This window comes from Sylvia atricapilla, chromosome 2 (genome assembly GCF_009819655.1).
Source record: "Sylvia atricapilla isolate bSylAtr1 chromosome 2, bSylAtr1.pri, whole genome shotgun sequence".
NCBI classification, from domain to species: Eukaryota; Metazoa; Chordata; class Aves; order Passeriformes; family Sylviidae; genus Sylvia; species Sylvia atricapilla.
Genome location: NC_089141.1, coordinates 23663593 through 23683161, shown reverse-complemented (window position 1 = coordinate 23683161; position 19569 = coordinate 23663593). Strand labels below are relative to the sequence as shown.

Below are 19569 nucleotides of genomic sequence, written 5' to 3'. Positions count from 1 at the left end.
TCCTTCCAGGTGCTGGCACAGCCAAAGAGTTACACTGACACGTATGGATTTGACTCACAGCTGCTGCTGGAGTGACTCATGCACAAAGAGGCTCCTGATGCTTCCCACAAGTGCATGCCAAAGAGTGGCAATGCATGTGGCCCTGCTGCTTGGCACCTGGCACCTCTGTAGCCACAATGCTCATTCAAAACCACAGTTTTGCCTTTCTTCCTGAGAATATCTTCCTGCAGCCTGCATCATTAATAGGATTTACAACTTCCCTCAGACTTCTCCAACTGCACATGCTGACCAAAACAACTCATTTGAACGAGACAGGCATAATTTTAAACCTTTAGTCACTTATTTTTTTAAGAGCTGGAAGAAAGTCTTCAGGAAAGGAGGAGACTGAAGCAGCGTAACTACTTTGAACAACTCCCAACTGCAGGGATTTAACTTCTAATGCACTCCAAGACATGAATGCCTCCCATGCCTAGAGCAGTAGGGTTTTGAGACAGACCAACCACAAATAGTCAGCATCTTGAATTAATATGAGGGGTTTTTGAGTCACTTCTCACCAAAGCAGAAGCCTCAGAACAGATATCTACATTGTAGTATGTCCTGAAAGGCAGCATATTCCTAGCACACTGCCCTCTTTAACAGCGTCTCTGCAGTTTAAGCATTTCAACTATTTTATGTTTATGCATTAAATAGTTCTGCATAGTTTCCTCCATTTGATGAGCTGCAAAATTGTGCAGAAAAGAGAAGTGACAGGAACACCAGAGCAGCTTAAGGCTACATCCCAGAAGACAACATGCAACCCTAGTCACAGTTCAGTCCTTACAACTCTTTTCACTTTGAAAAAGTGGACAACAGCCTAATGCAAAAAAAAAAAAGTGCATTTATATGGAACCACAGACTGAGAGAATGCTTTGGGTTGAAAGGACTTTAAAGATCATCCAGTTCCAACCTTCCTGCCATGGGCAACCAATGGCAGGAAGAAGAACCTTCCACCGGACCAGGCTGCTCAAAGGCCCACCTAACCCAGCCTTGGAACATTTCCAGGGATGATGCATCCACAACCTCTCTGAGCAATGTTCCAGTGCCTCACCACCCTCACAGCAAATGATTTCTTCCTAATATCCAATCTACACCTACTCCCTTTCAGTTTAAAGCCATTCCCCCTTATTTTATCACTGCATGCCCTTGTAAAACGTCCCCTTCTGGTTCTCTTGTAGGCTCTCTTCAGATACTGAAAGGCCACAAAATAAGGTCACCTCAGAGCCTTCTCTTGTCCAGGCTGAACAATTCCACCTGCTTCAGCCTTTCCTCACAGGAGAGGAAATATGAGGCTAAATCTGTAGTGGCAAGTTGTTGGATGTAACTGAGGACACTGCTCCATAGGAGAAACGTCTGGCTCACACATTTAGCTTTGGCTTTAACTGAGGAGCTCTGCATGAAAACAAGGACTTAGGAATTCACCAGCGCCTTTAGAACTATTTGAAATAATAGCCAGGACTGATGAAAACAAGCATCTCATTACAAAATGCCAAATTACAGGACATGAAATGAGCATACCAGCAGCTACACAAATACTGGTACAAGTACCACCATACAAACTTTGGCTGGAAACTGCACGCTGACTTTTTTTTTGGTAAAGGCAGAAGTGGACCCTCACAGCCAAGGATTAACAAACCCCAAATCCAGCCCAAGAGGTACTGAAGGATTCTGCATTCTATGTCTTGCAGTGTCAGTCACTCTTTGAAAATTAATATGCACCTTCTCATCACCTGCTAGAGCAGAGAGAGCACTGGATCCATCCTAGTTACAATCTAAATGCAGCATTATTCTAGTTTCTACTTAACCCATTGTTATCTACAAGCTTTGTCTGAGTTCACCCTCCTCCACAGCTATTTCACACTAGTTCTGACTAGTTTCACACAGTTCCTGACTCCTTTCCCTGTTGGAATCCCAATTCTAATGTACTTTACATGATTACCTGGAGCAAATCCTGATTAAAACCTGAAATACACATACAGGTGAAAGGGCTGACCTGAACAATGCACAGTGAGATGATAGAAAAAGATGTTTCTGATGCCTTGGGAAGGCTGACCTGGAACAGAGACTACATAGAGCTAAGATAATAAAGTACGTATTTATTAAAAGGCCTTAAAGGCAATAATAGAGCCTGGCCAGGGCTACACCCAAGGTGGACCCAAAATGTTCACAAAATGGATGACTGGTCACAAGGTCTTACACTTTTATAAGTTTTGGTCCATTTGCATATGGGGTTTAATTGTCCAATTACAGATTCAGATTATGAAGTCCCATCCTTCTTGTTTTCTCTCTTCAGTCCCCCACTGTTTATGCTTTTGGGCCTGAAAACCTGTAACTGTTGTCCTTGGTTTCCAGCAGGAAAATAACTTGTTTACCTACTCTGTGAAGAGAGCTTAATAACACTTAATATGAGACTCACAACTAGGCAGTATAGAATCTGAAAAACATGAAAGGTAAAACTTAAGGCATCATTTCTTAGAGCTTGGCAGATGACACTCCAGAGGGAAAACCCAATTAGTGCCCAAGGAGTTGTTGTCACATCAGCACTGGTGCTGTCAGAACCAAAAGACAGAAGCGATTGAGACCTTGGCTGTATGCACAAATAAAGGGCACGCATGCAAGCAATTCTTTCTCCCTAGCCATGAGCCAGTAAGCCACGTGCTGTGCTCCACAACACACACTCCATGTTGTTTTCATGCCCTCCTTACCTGGCCCTCCTCCGCCCGAGAGGCGTCGTTCCCGAGCAGCGGCTCTGCAGGAGGCGTCTGGATGGTGACAGACTTCTCAGACCGACTGCCATCTTTGCTTCGGGGAGATTTGTGTCTGTCCCGGCTCCTTTTGCAAACAGAGGAGGAGGAGGACAATGTTACCAGTTATTCTATGGAGCAGGCCTGAAATGTGCTGCAGCTCTACATGCAACAGGTGCCCCAAGCATTAGATCAGTCAAGTTTGTCCATCTCTGGATGAACACACACAGGCTGTGACAAAACAAGCTCTGGAGGAGGTAGAAAGGGACCTTGCCCAGATGAGCTGACAGCCTGGAGGGCCAGGACAGACCACCCGCTCAGTGAAAGGAGAGGGGAGGACAGAGACCCATGACCACCACCTTGTGTTCTCTTAAAACAGCTTCTGTCAGTGCTGCGCTTAAAAGGAAAGCCTGCATTCTCCAAACAATTGGCAATTCCATTTGGAATTTACTGGTCTACACAGTTCTCCACCTACAAGAAAATGTCTTGCAGGGACATGCCCAGTTAACATAAGGAATTAATCAATAGAGCTTTAGTTCCTGCAAAGCAGAGTCTTGTCATCTCTGACCTCAACACTGTAGGATAATTGGTGAAGTTTATTTCCACTGGTTAATAACCTCAAGTTAACCTCTCACAAAGAAAGCAAGAACATCAAGAGTAAAAGGCCAGTCTTTATTTCCAGAGCACCCTTGCAGACCTCACAGCTTCTCATCTGAGAAAGTCTCAAGATGAATTAAGCCCTACCAATCTGCTCACCAATGTTTTCCTCCCCATTCCCCACGGACAGGAAAGCAGCCTTTGCACTGGAAACCCTCACTGTGCTCAGGGACTGGCTTAACCCTCATGAGTATCCCAGCTCTCCCTCTCTCTTGGAATTAGCAAAGGTTTAATGGGATGACACTTTTTCCAGCTTAAGGGCTCTAGCACTTTTATGCTGTTTTTGGAACTCTGAAGGCATCTTTCCACACAGCATTCTAAGTTTAAAAGGGCAATCTGTATTGGGAGTTGGATGTTAAAGAAGGGAAAAAAGGGTAAAGAAGAGAAGTTTTACTCAGTAACTGGACTGTGAGCAAAGAGACTTCATTTCAAGGAGTCTTTCCAACCACACAGGATAATTGCTTCCGAATTGCAAAATTATTTTGGACCAGCTCAGTAATAAGTTGCAAACACTAAGTAGCACATATTTTACATGCAAAACTAAGGATGATGTAGGAAAAAAAAAAAAAAAAAGAAAAGAAAATGTTTCCAAATCATCGGAAGTTTCAGAGCAGATGGGTTTTCAGGCTGTTGAACTACCACAACAGAGAGAACTTGCTATTCAGTTTCAGAAAAGCCTGACTTCTAATCCAATCAAGGCTGATAAAGGATTTGTTGCCGACTCAAGTACCACTCAAATTCTATTCAAAAGAACCTCAACATGCCATTAACAGGGTAGCCTGGAGGAGGGTGGGAGAGACAGAAAACCTTGTTATTACATAATAAAGAAATGGCATCAGAAGACAACGAGCAATTATCAGTTTAGGAAGTCTAACAGTCTTCTCCCCAGATATTGTACTCCTCCCTCACCTTTTAAGAGGGGAGTTAGGTGATCTTTTCTTTCTGCTGGCACTACACACATCTTTTTGGCCACACATAACCCCAGCATGCATCCAACAGGTTGAGTATCACTGAATTACCAGCTTCAAGTCTCCTCATTGTGTTCCCCATGAGGACTTTCCACGTGTATCCCCTCCAGAGACATGGGCCCACTGATCTTATCCCGGCTTAAAGTTTTCTTCCCATAGGATATGTCCTAACTCAGAGCAGAAAGAAATTAAAAACAAACATTTCCTTACCCTTGTCTGTGAGCTTTCTTGGAGTGACCTGAGTAGTGGGAGTATCCCGAATATGTCGATTCTGTATCCATTGCAGCAGACATCAGGTCTGCACGGAAGGGGCACAGGTTTTATTTAGAAGATGACTTCCTGGTGCTCCTGAGGTGAAGTCCGTGGTAAAAGTGCTTTCCTGGGTACTCCTTGCTTCCCAGTCATCGGTGAGATCTGGTCCTCAGAGACTGAGTGAGCTTCATTTAAAAGGAATCTGATCAGAGGGGAGGGGAAGGAGGGTGCTTGGCTTCTCACGATCGACCTAAGAAACAGAAACAGGTATGGAAGTGCACTCTAAGCAAAGCGAGACATCATTCTTACTGCAGGAATTCCCTCACTCTGGCCACGTATCGCACTCAGCAAGCCTGTCCTGGTCAATGCCTCTCTTTCTGATCTAGTGAAATACATGTATTTGAAGAACTTTAAATGAACTCAATGCATCTGCTTTGCAAAGTTTAGCCCACTCATCCAAAAATCTGCAAGAGACAGTCTAGGTCATCTGGTAAAGACAGTGACTTGGAGAAGGCACAGCAGCCTTACATACCGAAATCACGCCCAGAAAAAAGACCAGGTTTGGCTTCGACAACACATTTCTTCTATGTGACACACAGCCCAAATAACCCCAGATTCAGAACAGCAGCATTAGAGCCTGTTTACAAAGGGAAGTGGTGGAGGTGAGGGCAACTTCCCTAGGAGAAATGCTGGAGAGAATCAGCCCACCATGTCTGAACCTGCTTTGTTTTCACAACTGCAAGGTGTGCCCATTAGAGTGGCATTAATTACTATACAATCAATGGCACTATGAACACTTCCCTCTCTTTGTAACCTTTGCCTCCAGAAGCTAATTTGGGCTTCAAAGAATTCAATTTTATTAAAAATCATCTCTATATATACACATACTAATAACACTGGGGAGAGTCGATTAGAGATCACATCTAGCTTATATGGGCCAACACTTCTTACAGTGTACTTCCATTTGGAACAGTAGCTGAAGTCACATGTGTAAAGGGCAGAAGAGGGTCATGTTTTTTGGAACAGGAGCAGGGCAGCATTAGAACAATTCCCAACAGTAACATGTCAAAACCCCCCCGAGTCCTGTGGGAAGGAAGAGCAGACATCATCCCACTTTCTAAATCGACATCCTGCATTAGGTGAGAAGAGAAATGGAAAGGAGGAGAGTTAAGGAGCTAATCACTGCTTTGGGGAAACACATGCAAATAGGGAAGAGGGAAGGGTTGCAGCTATGGACAGAGGTGCCTAGGCACAGCCCAGCACTCCTGTGGCACACAGGAGCACTCTCACATGCCTTCTGTCCAGGCAACTGCTGTCTCCAGCCAACACAGGACTAAAGCCATGCCATGCCATGCTTTCAGAACGGGCAAAAGACCACTTTAAAATTAAATCAGATCCCTCTGTAATTTTCTGCTCTCAGCAGTTTTCAAAACTGTCAGCAATAAAACAGGCAATCACTGCTTTCAGCCCTCTCCTTTCCCAAAGACAGAGGCACAACAACAGAAATCCTGCTTTGGCCAACTATTCTTGCCAGCCATCCGATTCCTCCACTAACACCTCCAGAAAAGCTCTTAGCATAGCACAGAGCTCTACCACATGCAAGTGGTGCCAAAGAATGAAGCCCTTTCCCCACAGGGCTCCGTGGCTGGCGGTGCAATCTGCACAAAGTAAAGCAGCACCCCCACTGCATCCAGAGCTGCAGGTATTTGCACAACACTTGGGCTTCCCAAGGCTCTTGGAAAGCAGAAAGGTGTGGGGACCTTTTGTGTACAGAAGTCCCAAGCTCTAAGGGCATATTGAGCCTTGAGAAAACTTTAAGGCATCGGGGAATACAGAAAGGACAAATAAGGATGGGAATGTAAGGCCCAATTTCAGGAGGAAGAGAATGAAGATGGATTTACATACAGTAAAACATAAAGCCAAGGCATAGCACAGTTGGGAAAATGGCATCATTACTGTAACAAGAATAAAAATCTCCCAGCCTAGAATGTGATGTTAACACTCGTTAACTCCCTAGATTTGCACTCAGCCTGTACCTTACAGATCCAGCAATAGGCTGTGACTCATTAAAGCTGATTTTTACCTCTACTGTCCTGCTAGGCAACGACAGAAAAATCCTTTCTCTGTGTTTGTCTTTCTCTGACAAATGGGGGAGAGGCCACGACCCCCCTACGTTCAAAAAGCACTATGAAGAGATGGCTACACAGGGCTTTGCAGTCATTAGGCACCACAGACCAGAAACATCCTCAGTTGAACAAAAGGTGACAACTTATTGTAGTCTTAAACCGCTGTTTGTGATGTTACTGGAGTCCCTTTGAGAGCAACCATTATCTTCATAGATACATACCACTGCATTACAGGAATAGGGAAAGCAAGGAGAACTGCTGGCATACATCAGTAAAGGTTATGTATTTTTCCTAGCCCTCTAGGAAAGCATAAACTCTCACCCTTTTCTTCTAACCACATAAAAGAATTTTCCCCCAAATCCTAGGTAAAAGAATCAGAGCTGAGACAGAGACCAGGAACAGAGCCCCTCTTTTGACCCCTCTCACCCCATCAGCACAGGATCATACTTCTCAGGAGGCCTCTGGGAACATTTCTGCTGGTAGAGGCTGCCGTGGAAATGCCCAGGCTGCCTGGGCAGGAACCATGAACAAGCAGTGCCCATTTGATGGTGAGTGAAGCAAGGCAGCACTGGGCACCAGGCAGAAAAGACCAACACAGGAACATCGGGGCAAGCTGGATCACGCCATCTTTCCTTTTCCGTGTAAGCAAGAGAAACGGTTTTGACACAGCTCGGTGAAAAGTCAACAAGGCGGCCCCCAAAAAACATTAAGTCTCCTGGATCACCATCAAAAGCAGTAATCTTAGAGGCATTTTCCCACCTAAATGATTCTATGATGAATTCAGGGACTCTGCACCTCCTCCTTGCCCCGACTGTAGGATACACCAGTGGCGAGACAGATCTTCCTGTCAAGGCACTCTCAGGGCAGTCAGGTACAAAATATATCTGCCCAGCCTCAGCTGGAAAACGCAGAAGACCAGTGGCTTTGCCTGGTGCACAACAAACTGACCGTCAAGCAGGCTTCCTAGATTTTTCCAGTAGAGGGTAACTTGGATTGCTAGATCACACACCACTCCCAGTGAAGAAGGCAGAAGCACAGCCCAAACACACACTCCTCATAGCCATGTCAAGCCAGTTACTCACCTCCTGGTCTATTTCAAAGAAGGAAGGCAAGGCAGCCTTACACCAGAAAAGCTGCTGAAAGGACTGTGGAAGAGGTAAGGAAGGGACCAAAGGACAACTAACATGCTAAACTACATCTCTGGGTTGGAGCTCTTCCAATGGCATAGACAGAAGTCAACCCTGAATTAGCCACCACCCCAAGAGTGCCCACTACTAGAGCCTGAGGAGACCTAGAGAAGACAAACTGTACGTGTGTCCTTCATAACAACACCATATCCAAACTAAGCACAGTCTTTACACACCTCCACCACTAAATCATTGTTCATGATGATTCCTACCCTACCCCTCAGGGCAAGAACAACCGTTCCGCTTAAAGCTGCAGGCTCATCACCTGGGGCCTCATCCCTTCACAAAAAGACATGAATTCAGAGTCCAATGTAGCCAGTCAAAACGGCTTCACAAAAGATCATTACATCTCGCAGGACTCCGCTGAAGGCACGGTCTGTTTGCAGAGCTTCTGGCCCTACATGAAACAAAGCTCTGTTGGCCCGAGGGTACAGTTGCACTGTATTTCAGCGTTGACAAGAAAGCTGGTGTAAGTAGCTTCCACCTCCACACCACGGTTCACCACTCTCGGTTGTGTCAACACAATTCTCAGCAAGCAAACAGCACTGCTGCAAAACAAAACAAAAAAATCCCTTTTCTCCCCCCTGCCGTGCTTTTGTCTTGGATCCTTTCCGTGACCTAGTTCACAGCACAGCTCAAAACATCAAAACCAACATCAGGGTGAATAGCAGCACAAGCGAACAGCTAGAGGGGAGATGGGAATGCCTCCTCTGCTCCACGACGACAATTGCATAAACTGTACACCCAGAACTTTGCTCCTGTAGGGCCAGAACTCTCACTCTGCCTTTCCCTTACTCACTGATGACAGAAAGAAGCCAGTACTAGATGGAAAACAATGGTAAGGGCACTCCAAAGTACATTTTGGGGCCCTGTGCTGGCAAGGAGGACTGTAGCTCCCCGCATGACAGTGACAAAATCTAGTTACCCCTGAATACCGCAGAGATCACTGTAATTACAGTTTCTACACAGCTACACAACTCATTGTAACTCCCTCTTTTCATAAGCTCATAAATCTCAAAAAGAGTTCTTTTGAATCGCTATTTTCCACACTGGAAGCCCAATCCTATTTCCAATGAAGTTTGCTTTGTGATCGTCTTCAAGGGAGCTCAGTTTGGCTCCCAGCCCAAGAGAAATTTAAAAGAACAAGTTACATCTTTAAATCAAAGAGGGCAAATGCAAACAACAGCTCCCTTTTACATCCCATGCTCTCCCAATGGATTTTCCCCTGTGAAGTTGAGGCAAATAACTCCAGAGCAGCTCATCTTTGAAATCTTTGCACAATTTCAATCTTGCTCTGTTTAAAACTTGCAATCAATTAGAGTTGGTTTACCAGCGAGTTCATGAAGTTATGTGTATTTGGAAGTGCCATCTGGAGCGCAAGCAGCCACAAGTGTCCGTGAGGATGCGCGCGCAACTCCGCTCCAAACGCCGCCAGCCTCACTCGTTAAACAGCACCAGCTGTCTGTGGGGTAATGGATGCCCACGAGCTATTGCACTGAGGAGTCTTTTCTTCCTTCATTTAGTGAAACCAACAGCTTTGCAAACCAAACACACTGAAGCTCAAGCGCTGAGGGTTCAAAAGTAAAAACAATTAAGGCTAAGCAGCGAGGAAGCTTTTCCAGCTCTGGCATTGGCTTGGCTGCACAGCAGTGCTGCAGAACATTCCCATTATTCACTCGAGGAAAACGAGAAGTTGCGTAACTTGCTATGCTCAACTGCAGACATAGTAAGACCTATGAGCAATGCCACAGGAACCTCTTGCTTTTGAATTTCCTGAGCAGGCCCCAATCCAGCAACTCGATCTGTAAGCACAGAAGTTCATCCATGCTAATCTACTCGCAGAGCCAAGACTTCCAGTTTTAGCAGGCAACAAGCTTTGGGAAACAAGGTTTTTCTAAAATATGTGTATTTGTTTTTGCATGCCATTAAATAAGGTCAATCTTGACCCTCAACATATAACTAAACCAGGGCTTTTACTCTACAGTGGTGGCTCTTGATTTGTGAGTACCTCATTCTAAAATCAACCCTTTTGGTAGTCAGCAAATTCAAGCCCTCTAACAATAGGTTCTCTTCTTTTGCTTCATGGAGGCTCCTCAGGAAGATTTCACAGATCCCCAGGAATTTCCAGCCCCAAAGCTGAAAACCATTAGTCCATGATATGGGTATTTCAGAAAGAAAAGACTTGGTTTATTGAAGCAATCCAGTGTTCAATCAGAACATGCAACAATACAGGTATGAAAACACAGCAACTGACAAGAGAAATACCCAGGGAAACCCACCACCCAAGTGAGCAGTGTTTCCAAGCAGTAACCCCCAGACTCTTGCCCCCCTATTACACAGCTGGAAGCTCTCTGCACGGGGCCCATCTGTGAAGCACTTCCCTGGAGGATGTCCTTCGCCCACTCCAAGAGCCACATCTGCGATGTCCAGGCTTCTGAAGTACAATGAGCATTCAAGACTATCATGCAAACTACACCTCAGTGCCATCCTGTCAGACTGGTGAAAGCTTGTGCTTCCTCACTCATGGGTCTGTTCTGCACTGCCAGACCTTCCAGTGCTCTTAACCCCACAGCCATACAACATGGTACAAGGTATTGTGGCCTCAGCTTCAGGATACCAGAGCACCTGGGACTGTGCATAAGAACACAGCTTTGTCCATATTGACATTTAAATCTGTACTGAAACAAAGAGTCTCAAAAGACATAGCTGACTCTGCCTATCCTAGCAGGCAGCACCTGTACCTCACTTTCAATATTTACTTTTAGCCATAGCACTTAGATACTGAGTTAGCATTAAAAGGCATGAACTGCAAAAGGTTTCTCTACTGAAAGAGCACCCCCTCCTTCAAGACACTGCATATCTGCCAGCATTTTCTATTTAAATTTAGAACAAAAAAGAAGTCTACAGACCCTGAGCAAATCCCCAGTACACAGCACAGTGTGACTCCACTGGAGTCTCTCTCTATCTCCCTCGTGCTCAAATCCATACAAGTCCAATGCCATTCTGTCCTCGCAAGGAGAGAGGGCAAAGGTGTTGACCTCTGAGGAAATAACCATTGATTTTTAATTTGACTCGAGTCAGAAAATTCTGACATACAGGCTAATGGGGCATTAAAAGAAGTACTAAGATAGTTTTTACACAGGTTCATTTTGTTTTTCTGAGCAATGCTACCAGACATGGAGAAACACGAGTTAACTGTTTCCTACCGGCAGAACTGGACATCACAGTCCTCCACTCAGGTCTGCCCCTTCTGATACCATCCTTTGCTTTGCTTGCAAGAGGTGGGGGTGTACAGAAGGCAGGCTACAACAACACAACATGCAGCTCTGCTAGGACAGCTGCAGTCGTCTGGTGGTGTTTTCCTAGTACTGTATCCCAGTCTTGCAATGACAGTAAGCCCTCTCCAGGTGCATATCCATAAGATAACAGCCACCAGAAACAACTGGCACTACTAACCAAAACCAAAAGGCCAGAAGCAACCGCTGGGAGCTGCTGGTCAGTGGCTGTGGGCAGTTAGATATTTGCCTGGCTGGGTCCAGGACAGCCTGGGATTACTCCAAAATTTCAGCTATAGGGAACATTTTTAAAGGAGGCTTTCTACAAGACTTCCATTCACATTTATTTTTCAAAATTAACAACTGTAGTTGATCACAGAGCCAACACTGGCCTCGTAGCTGTGGTCAGCTGAACAGCCAAACCCCAGTGGGGGAAAAGAGCCAAGCATGGTCAAAACGAAGCTCTTCAAAGGCGGCAAAGCACTGCTGAAGCTCCCTTCTCCACAACTCTCCTCCCTGAAGTCAAGCTGAGCTCACAGGCAATGATATCACAGAACACAGTTCGTAACATCTTAATTTGCACTTCCAGCCAGCATGACTCCATTTCTTAACTCCTTATAGCCGCACAGATCTTGTGGGCAGTTCATTACTGACAAACCCGGGGTCAAAAAAATCCCACTGCTCCAAACAGTCACAGAATCGCCCACCTGCCTCCGCAGACCGAAAACCCTGCCATCAAGTCACTTATGCTTTCACAGACTCCGCAATTCAAAGAGTTCAACCCTCGGCATAAGGGTTGGTGGGTTAGTTCACCACCTTGACAACCTTCTGAATAAAAAATCAAACGCGCTGCGTTATTTCGCAGCAGCTCTCCTCCCCGTCACTGGCGCTCCCCGTCCCGCGCTGCCCGGCGGGATGAGCCCAGACACAGAGCAGTTTGTTTTACCCGGCGTGGGCAGGCAGGGCACCGTCCGCAGAGCACGCACACCGGCGCGGAGCCTCCGGCACGAACAGCGCACGGCTTCCTGCACAGCGAGCTTCGGCAGCCGCCGCGCTGCTCGCCGTGCGCCCGCGGCCCTCGCCGGCACCGAGCGGCTCTACCCCGGCATGCCGACACCGCGGACCCGCCGGCCCAGCAGCCTCCCGGCCGGCAGGAAGGAGGCCCCTGCCCGCCCTGCACCTCCGCCAGGCGCGGGGACCAGCCTGGAGAGCGCCGGGCGGAGCAGCGGGACGCGGCGGGCTCCCCCGCAGCGGGCACCACCGGGGCTCCCAGGCGCACCGCCCGGCCGGGCACGGGCCCCGCGGGAGCCACAGGCTGCCACACCGCCGCCCCAGCACCGGGCTCCCGGCGGCGGGAGGGCGTGGTGGGGGCGGCGGCATGGCCCCGCGGCCGGCCCCGCGCAGACGGACCGGCAGATGGACGGACTCACCTCCCTCCCGCGGCCGTCCCATGCCTCTGCCGGCACCGAGCCGACCCTCCGCCGCCGCGCCGCTCCCCGCCACCTTCCCCGGCGGCGGCCGCCGTCGCTGCTGCCGCTTTCCGCTTCCTGTGCCCGGCACCGCCCCGCAGCCCGTCCCTCCCCCGCCGGAGCCGCCGCCCCCGGGCGAGGCTTCCCTGCCCGGGCAGCGGCCGCCCTCACGCTGCCTGGATGTACGGCCGCCGGGCCCGGGCCCTGTTCCAGCCGCCCTGCTGGGGCTCTGCGGCGGGACCCGCTACCCAGCCCCCGAGGCCTGGCTTGCCGCTTGAACCTCTCCCCGTCCTTCAGCCTCCCCCTCGCCTCACACGCGCTCCTTCACATCTTCTGCCGCTGCTTTCCCATCGCTCCCCTCCTTGGTCCCGCTGCCCACCCCATGAGCCCCACAGGTCTTCCAAGGCTCTGCAGCTCTCCTCCACCCAGCCATGCTCCTCGCCTGTCCTGTGCGTCACCCCTCTCCTCCAGGAGAAAGATCAGTCCCTTGGAGCTATCCCATCCCAGACTGCGGTGTCCTCGGCTTTCCTCCAAGGCTAAGTGTATTGCCAAGGCACTCTAATGTCTCGTTTTCGGGGCGGCTCGGTGTGTTCCCTCCCCAAAGCCTGCAGCTGCAGCGCCCTTTGCCCCTGCTCACAGGAGGACTGCCATAGGAAGGATCTCCTGCCGCCCAGGGAGAAGGGCCTGCCTTGCCTGAAGCCTGCCTTGGGCACCAAATTCCTGGCACCGCTTTCTCTGGGCAGGTGGGAAGAAAACAGGAGTCCTATGCTAGCACAATCCATTTTTTTTACATGTAAATGTTGCTCCTATTTCATTTCACCTATGGGTTGTCTTACCCCTTAAAAATATTTAAGTTTTCAGGACATACAATGAGCTAGCAACTGGGAATGTATGAAGAAAATCTAGACCTCCTAGATTCCAGTCCTGCACTTTGAACTGCTCAGGAATGACCCAGGCCACATATGCGACAAGAAGAAAACGAAGTTATTCCCATTCGATAGTGTATGTTTTGCATTATTGTGCCTTCTGTAGATGGCATCTCTTATTTTTCCCCTCCACTTTGCCTTCAGTCTCTTTTTCCAAAATATTGCCACAGTTTTATTTGTGGTGCTTGCCCCTACTCAACACCACAGCCCACGGAATGACTTCACAATCAAACAGTCAACCAGAAATGACAAGAAACCTTTCTGTATCACTCTGATTTGGTAGTTACATTACCTCCTATTTTGCATGGCATACATGCTTACCCAACCCTGTGACTGACTGGAAGAGTCTGATATCAACTGATAGGCTCCATCTTGTATTATGCATCAACATATGTCTAAACTTGCCCAAGGCCTGAGTACTCTGCTGCATTCCAGGGACTGTCTCTGCCCTGAAAAGCGTCTGACACCCTGCTGAAAGCCTGCCTCAGTCTCACTGCCTCCTAAGGGCGCCCCACTGCTTATGAGCTTGAGTCCTCTCTGCTCAGAGGTGGGCGAAATGTGATAAAAGACAACGGGCTTGAGCTTACAAAGGACTCAACTCTGGGGCAAGGGAGTGACTTAGTACAAGGAGCAAAGGCTATGGAAACTCAGGAAAATGTTAACAAAGGAGAGAGGCCTTTACCAAAGGTCTTTAACTAGACTTCTCTGAAAGCAAAAAAGAAACTCTGGTAAATCTATTTATTTTCCTACAATGCTGCCCCAGCAGCTGCTCCAGAAGATTTAGAGGAATTCTCACTAGCCATTTCATGGTTTAGAGCAGCAGGACTTGTTGCAGTACCCCACGGAAAGGAAATTGCTAAGAGATCTAAGCTAGGGATGTACACAAACCTCAGTGAGGACCAGCATCCATGCCCTGACCAGAACTGGTGCAGATACCTGTTAGACCCAGCAGTGAAGCCCCTCACACCTAACTAGGTCAAGGTGTTACACAGAAGACTGGTAAAGGAGGAATACATTGAAGATGGGCTCAGGGGCAGATTCTGAGATATTGTTACATGCTTATCTCTCATCATCTGTTTAAACCTCTAAGACATGAGGAAATGTTTGGTATGAGTCAAGCTACCTGTGTAGTAGGGTCATAGTTCAGAAATTTGTGAAGTGCTCTGCTCCTGTACACTACTGAATAGGTGAAATTAGAATTGATTAGAGTTTCTTTTAAGGTACCTGAACGGGTCTCGTAGATTCACAGGAGAATTGTTTCAGTTGGTATGGACCTCTGGGGGTCCAGTCTCCCCATTCAGAACAGAGTCAGCTAAAGCACACTGCTCAGGGCTTTGCCAGGCAGGGTTTTGAACATCTTCAAAGACAGAGTCCACAAGCTCCCTGGGCAACTTGTTCCAGCGTTTAACACATGGATGGTAAAAATGGGGTTTTCTTCACATTTAAATGTAATTTTGTGTATGTCAGTTTGCATCTGTTCCCTCTTTTCCTTTCACTAGGTCCCACTGAGAAGAGTCTGGCTCCACTTTTCTATTCCCTTCCAACTGATGTTTATACATATTGATACACATTTACACACATCAACTCCACTCTGAAACCTCAAAAGTAAAAAATCCCAGCTCCTGGTGTGTCAGATGTGCCAATCCCTGAATCTTGTTAGTGGACTCCAGCATATCATGTCAAACAAAGTTGGTCTCTGGTCCAGAGTGTTCTTGTAATGCAAGACACTTTCACTGTTTCATTCTCCCCTGCTTTGATCTTTCCCTGTTCCTCCTGGAACAGTGGCCAGGAGATGTTTTAGGAGGGATCTGTGAGTGGTCAAGTATATGGTCTGCTACTGCTCTATGGCATGATCTTAGATGCACACAGAGATAGGTGAAGAGCTAGGGCACTCATATGAAGCCAGGACCAAACTGTTTCATGAAGTGGCACAGAGAAAAGGGATATGATTTCAGATTCTTCATCCCTTTCCACAGCAGACTTGAGATCATTTTATGAAATTTATGAGATCATAAATACCTTTGATTAGCTACAAATTTGTCTCTCTTCAATGGAAAAAACCTCCAATCCTTATCATGTGGATGCCAATGCTGCAACCTCAAATTCACTGCAAGCAGCAGAGAAAGGCTAGTAGATGCCCTGCACTTATTTCCGCAAGTTAATAAAATAATTCTTTTCTCCTTAAGCCACCAAAACCCAAGCCTTTTTTAGATTTTACAAAAGCAGCCTTCTATCTTTCCTTAACTCTCTGTTGATTTGTTTTTTTCAACAGCAACATGATTAGCATTCTCATTTCATACAGCTCCTTCAGGGGGTTGTTTCTATCCTTAGCTTTGAAGAAACACACAGGAAAATGTTACAAATGCAAGCAGGAATACTCTCTTCCTGCCTGAAACATGAGGATCCAGACAGTTCCTGCCTTCATCACATTTTCTGAAGGGTCTACATGCCTCCCCACCAATGCAGTACCATCTGACCAGGGCCAAGATGGGGGCATGGTGTAGTCCAACTTGAAATACACACACTTGCAGGAAATTCAAAATGACAGAGATCTGTGTTCTAGAGAAGATACTCATATGTAATTCTGCTAATCCATCTACTGCATTTCTCAGGCTTGGACTTTTCACTGTGAAAAGCATGAGCTGGATAGAAAACCAGGGAGAGATGAGGCACTTCCTGGAATGTGGACATTATCCTTTGCTATGGCAGATCCATTAAGGTTTTGAATCATTCTGTCTTACGCTTTGATTTGCTGATCACAGTGCATGAGCAACACTGCTATTCACTGAAACCATCTAAATAAAGGTCTATATTCTTTCCTCCAGGATCATGTACTGTAAAGTGGGGGGAGTTTTCACACAATCTGACATGTATGTTACACTTTTAAGTCATCTCTCAGCTCAAGTTTGCTTTTCTTTTTCCTCCAGGACCTTGGACTCACTTATTTTCAAATGAATCAATCTCCTTATCTGTGTATTTTTCTATTGATCATTTTTGTGGGTCAGATTCTGCTCTGTTTGGAGATACACACATACAATATTTTTGTTAAGACACTGATGTTGAATTTGGTGTAGATTTTCTCCATCACCTTGGAAACCAGTCTTCTTCTTTCCTCAAAAGCCAGGCTCCACCTTCCCCAACACAGTGAAATATCCAGATAATTTTTGTCTCTGACAAAATTCAGTGACAAAATTACATATCTACATATGTCCATAAAACCTGACTGATTTCTGAGCTTGCTAGTGTTTTTACTACTTCCTGAATAGAAGGGAAAGATCATTCTCAAGTTACAGGCCACTAAAGACAAAATTTGTGTGCATAATGCCCTGAGAATCAGAGGCAGTGCTTTGTCAAGAAACACAAGCGTGAGCTGAGCCAACACAAGGATAAACGTCACTCTGAATTACAGCCTGCTTTTATATAGCATTGGCTGGAGCCTCCAGCACGGGGTGCAAAGTTTTTTCCTGAGACTGGATGTCACTTCATAGGTCCTTTGTGATGAAACTGCTCGTACAGCCCATCTGAGCTGTGCACCATCGTGCTCTCAGCTGCTGACCTCACTCCAGCAGCTACATCAAATGTTTAAGTAAACTTGCCATGTCAGAAGCGCACAAGGTGCCACTTTTCAGCTCTTCTGCTGCAAAAAATCTTATTGGGAAGAAGGGGGAGAGAGAGAGGCCAGAGGGACATGACTACCAAAGAACTCCTTCCTTCCCTTTTGGGGTGGTTGCTATTTAGAAAGGGAAAATGCATAGTACTGCGCAGCTGAAGAAACAGCATGACACATTTATTTTGTATAGCAACTTGTATAAAAGCTGCTGAGCCCTTTATGGAATTAATTATCTGAAATACACGATTTCTGCCCAAATAAAGAGAAATGGCAGTGGGTAGCAACACTAGAAAAACTTCACTTGGCTGAGATTCTACAAAACCCAATTCAAGATTCAGTTGAAATCTCACTTCCATTTCAAAGCAGACAGAGGTAGAGCTTTTCTTTGGGCTCATCAGATTTAAAGAATTTTTCTTTGGGTTCATCAGATTTAAAGAATACTAAAGAATATTGTTTTTTTTAAAAAAAAGAGAAAGCAAAAAACCCACAACCAACCTCCCACAGCATTTCCTAAGGATATTTAAAGGGAACAAAATAAAGTAGATTTCCTCTGTACAGTTGAAAACGATGAGAGAGGAAAAGAATCTGATTTACTTGCCCCTGAGTTAGAGGGCTAGAATCTGTTGCATACCATGACCTTGCCTCTGTGTTACAGGTACCTCTCAGCTCTGTAGACCTTAAGGGGTAAAGGACATCAACAGTCAGTCCTCCTCTCCTTTCTAACTCTAGTCAGTCATAGCAGGTGGAGGGCACAGGACAGAGGCTGAAACAAAGGAAATCATGAGGACTTAAAAAGAAATAGCTGGCCATAGTGGGACAGACACACTACTTCACTCTGTTCTGGGAGACCCAGCCACAGGACAAATTCTCTGTCCATGTGCAACGGGTGGCCAGAGAACCCATAGGTGTGTGTGAAGCTGAGGAACAAGACTGCATGCACTGGAATACTTGGGAACTAAAGTTTTTAACGAAGGGCAGTAAACGTGCAGGAAAAAGAAGAGGCGAAGGAACAGAGCCTTGAGTCTGCAGACTGAAATTATATGTTCAGTCAAGCTGCCAAAGAAAAAAGCATAATTGGTGTTTTCATTCTGGGAAAGAGGGAGCTTTTTTCCAGGCTGGAGAAGCACTGTGAGCTGCTGCAGCTGATTAACAGTGCCACCAGCCGGCCCGCTGGAAGAGGGCCAGTTTGAGAGGCTGGGGAAAACAAGGTACATCCACTCACCACCCCTCACCCCTCCAAGTCCTCACAGTCGGACTCTGATCCTGCAGGCACTTGGCCAAATGCAGAGGGGGCTGTTCCTGGGAGCAGCTGCAAGAAAGGTCTTACCCACAGAGGTGCTGTGCAGCACTGGCTGCCCTCGGCTCCAGCAGGGTCAAAGGAGGCAACAAATCCCATGGGCTTGTCTGCTACAGCCAAGAGTGAACGACAGAGTTCACTCCAGCTCAGGAGGGCTTCCCCTCGTGTGGAGCACACCAAGTCAGCATGATGAGCCATGGCAGGCCTGGAATTATTAAATAACTGGATGGTGCCACAGGGGCAGTGTAAATGCAGCCAGTGAGATGCATGATGGCAATGAGATATTTAGGGACATGCCTTCCACCGTTTGTGGGGTGATTTCCTATTGGAAGGTGAACTTTAAATTGAATTAAGTTTGGCACTGCACACTCTCCCTGGTCACAGCACTTACTAGGAGAGCTACTATTGTCTGGTTGTACAAAAACACCCTAAATATATGTTGGCTTAAAATAGTGTCAACAGTGTGAAAAACAGGAAGGAAAGTTCTCTTGCAGTAGAGCAAAGCCAACATCAAAAACTCTGCCCTAAACTGTGAATCTTTCACACAGTTTTTTAGACAGCAGTAAGGAGCCGGTTCTGCCCTACAGCTGCAACAAGAAGCTGTGTAATGAACTAAGAATTGTGGGAGAAGGAAAGGTATCATTTAAAGTCAGAATCAAAATTTTGGCAGCCTTGCACGCCTTTGCCAAGGATACTGCTCAGCATTTTGCTAGACTATACCCACATGATTAGGTAGATAAATTTTATATTTGAACAAATGCAAGTCGAATGGATTTCTGAGAAATCAGAAGAGTATAAACAGTTTATCCAGTGTGGCTGTCATACAGCTGACAGGTTCCTTTCTGCTGAGTTATATGTGGATATGTAGACTGAATGCCAGGTAACCACTAAAAAGCTGATTGAAAAGAGGTATAGTGAGATAAGGCATGAAATTTGAGAGGGAGGGAGGAGACAGGGAAATACAGGTAAACAATACTCTATTCCAAGCCTTAACAATAACTTAATGTAAGGGATAACAATGA

General features: G+C 46.5%; 1 protein-coding gene across 1 annotated transcript in view; it reads right to left on the bottom strand.

The window, feature by feature from the left end:
• The window catches only part of VANGL1 (VANGL planar cell polarity protein 1), a 46781-nt gene extending 34026 nt beyond the window's left edge, over nt 1–12755 (bottom strand). Inside the window, exons 1-3 of the mRNA XM_066340995.1 lie at nt 12676–12755; nt 4616–4907; nt 2742–2868 (exon numbers count right to left, since the gene is read on the bottom strand). Coding sequence (XP_066197092.1) covers nt 2742–2868; nt 4616–4698 — 210 coding nt within the window. The 5' untranslated portion in view covers nt 4699–4907; nt 12676–12755. The remainder of the gene's footprint in view (nt 1–2741; nt 2869–4615; nt 4908–12675) is intronic.
• Nucleotides 12756–19569: the final 6814 nt, after the last annotated feature.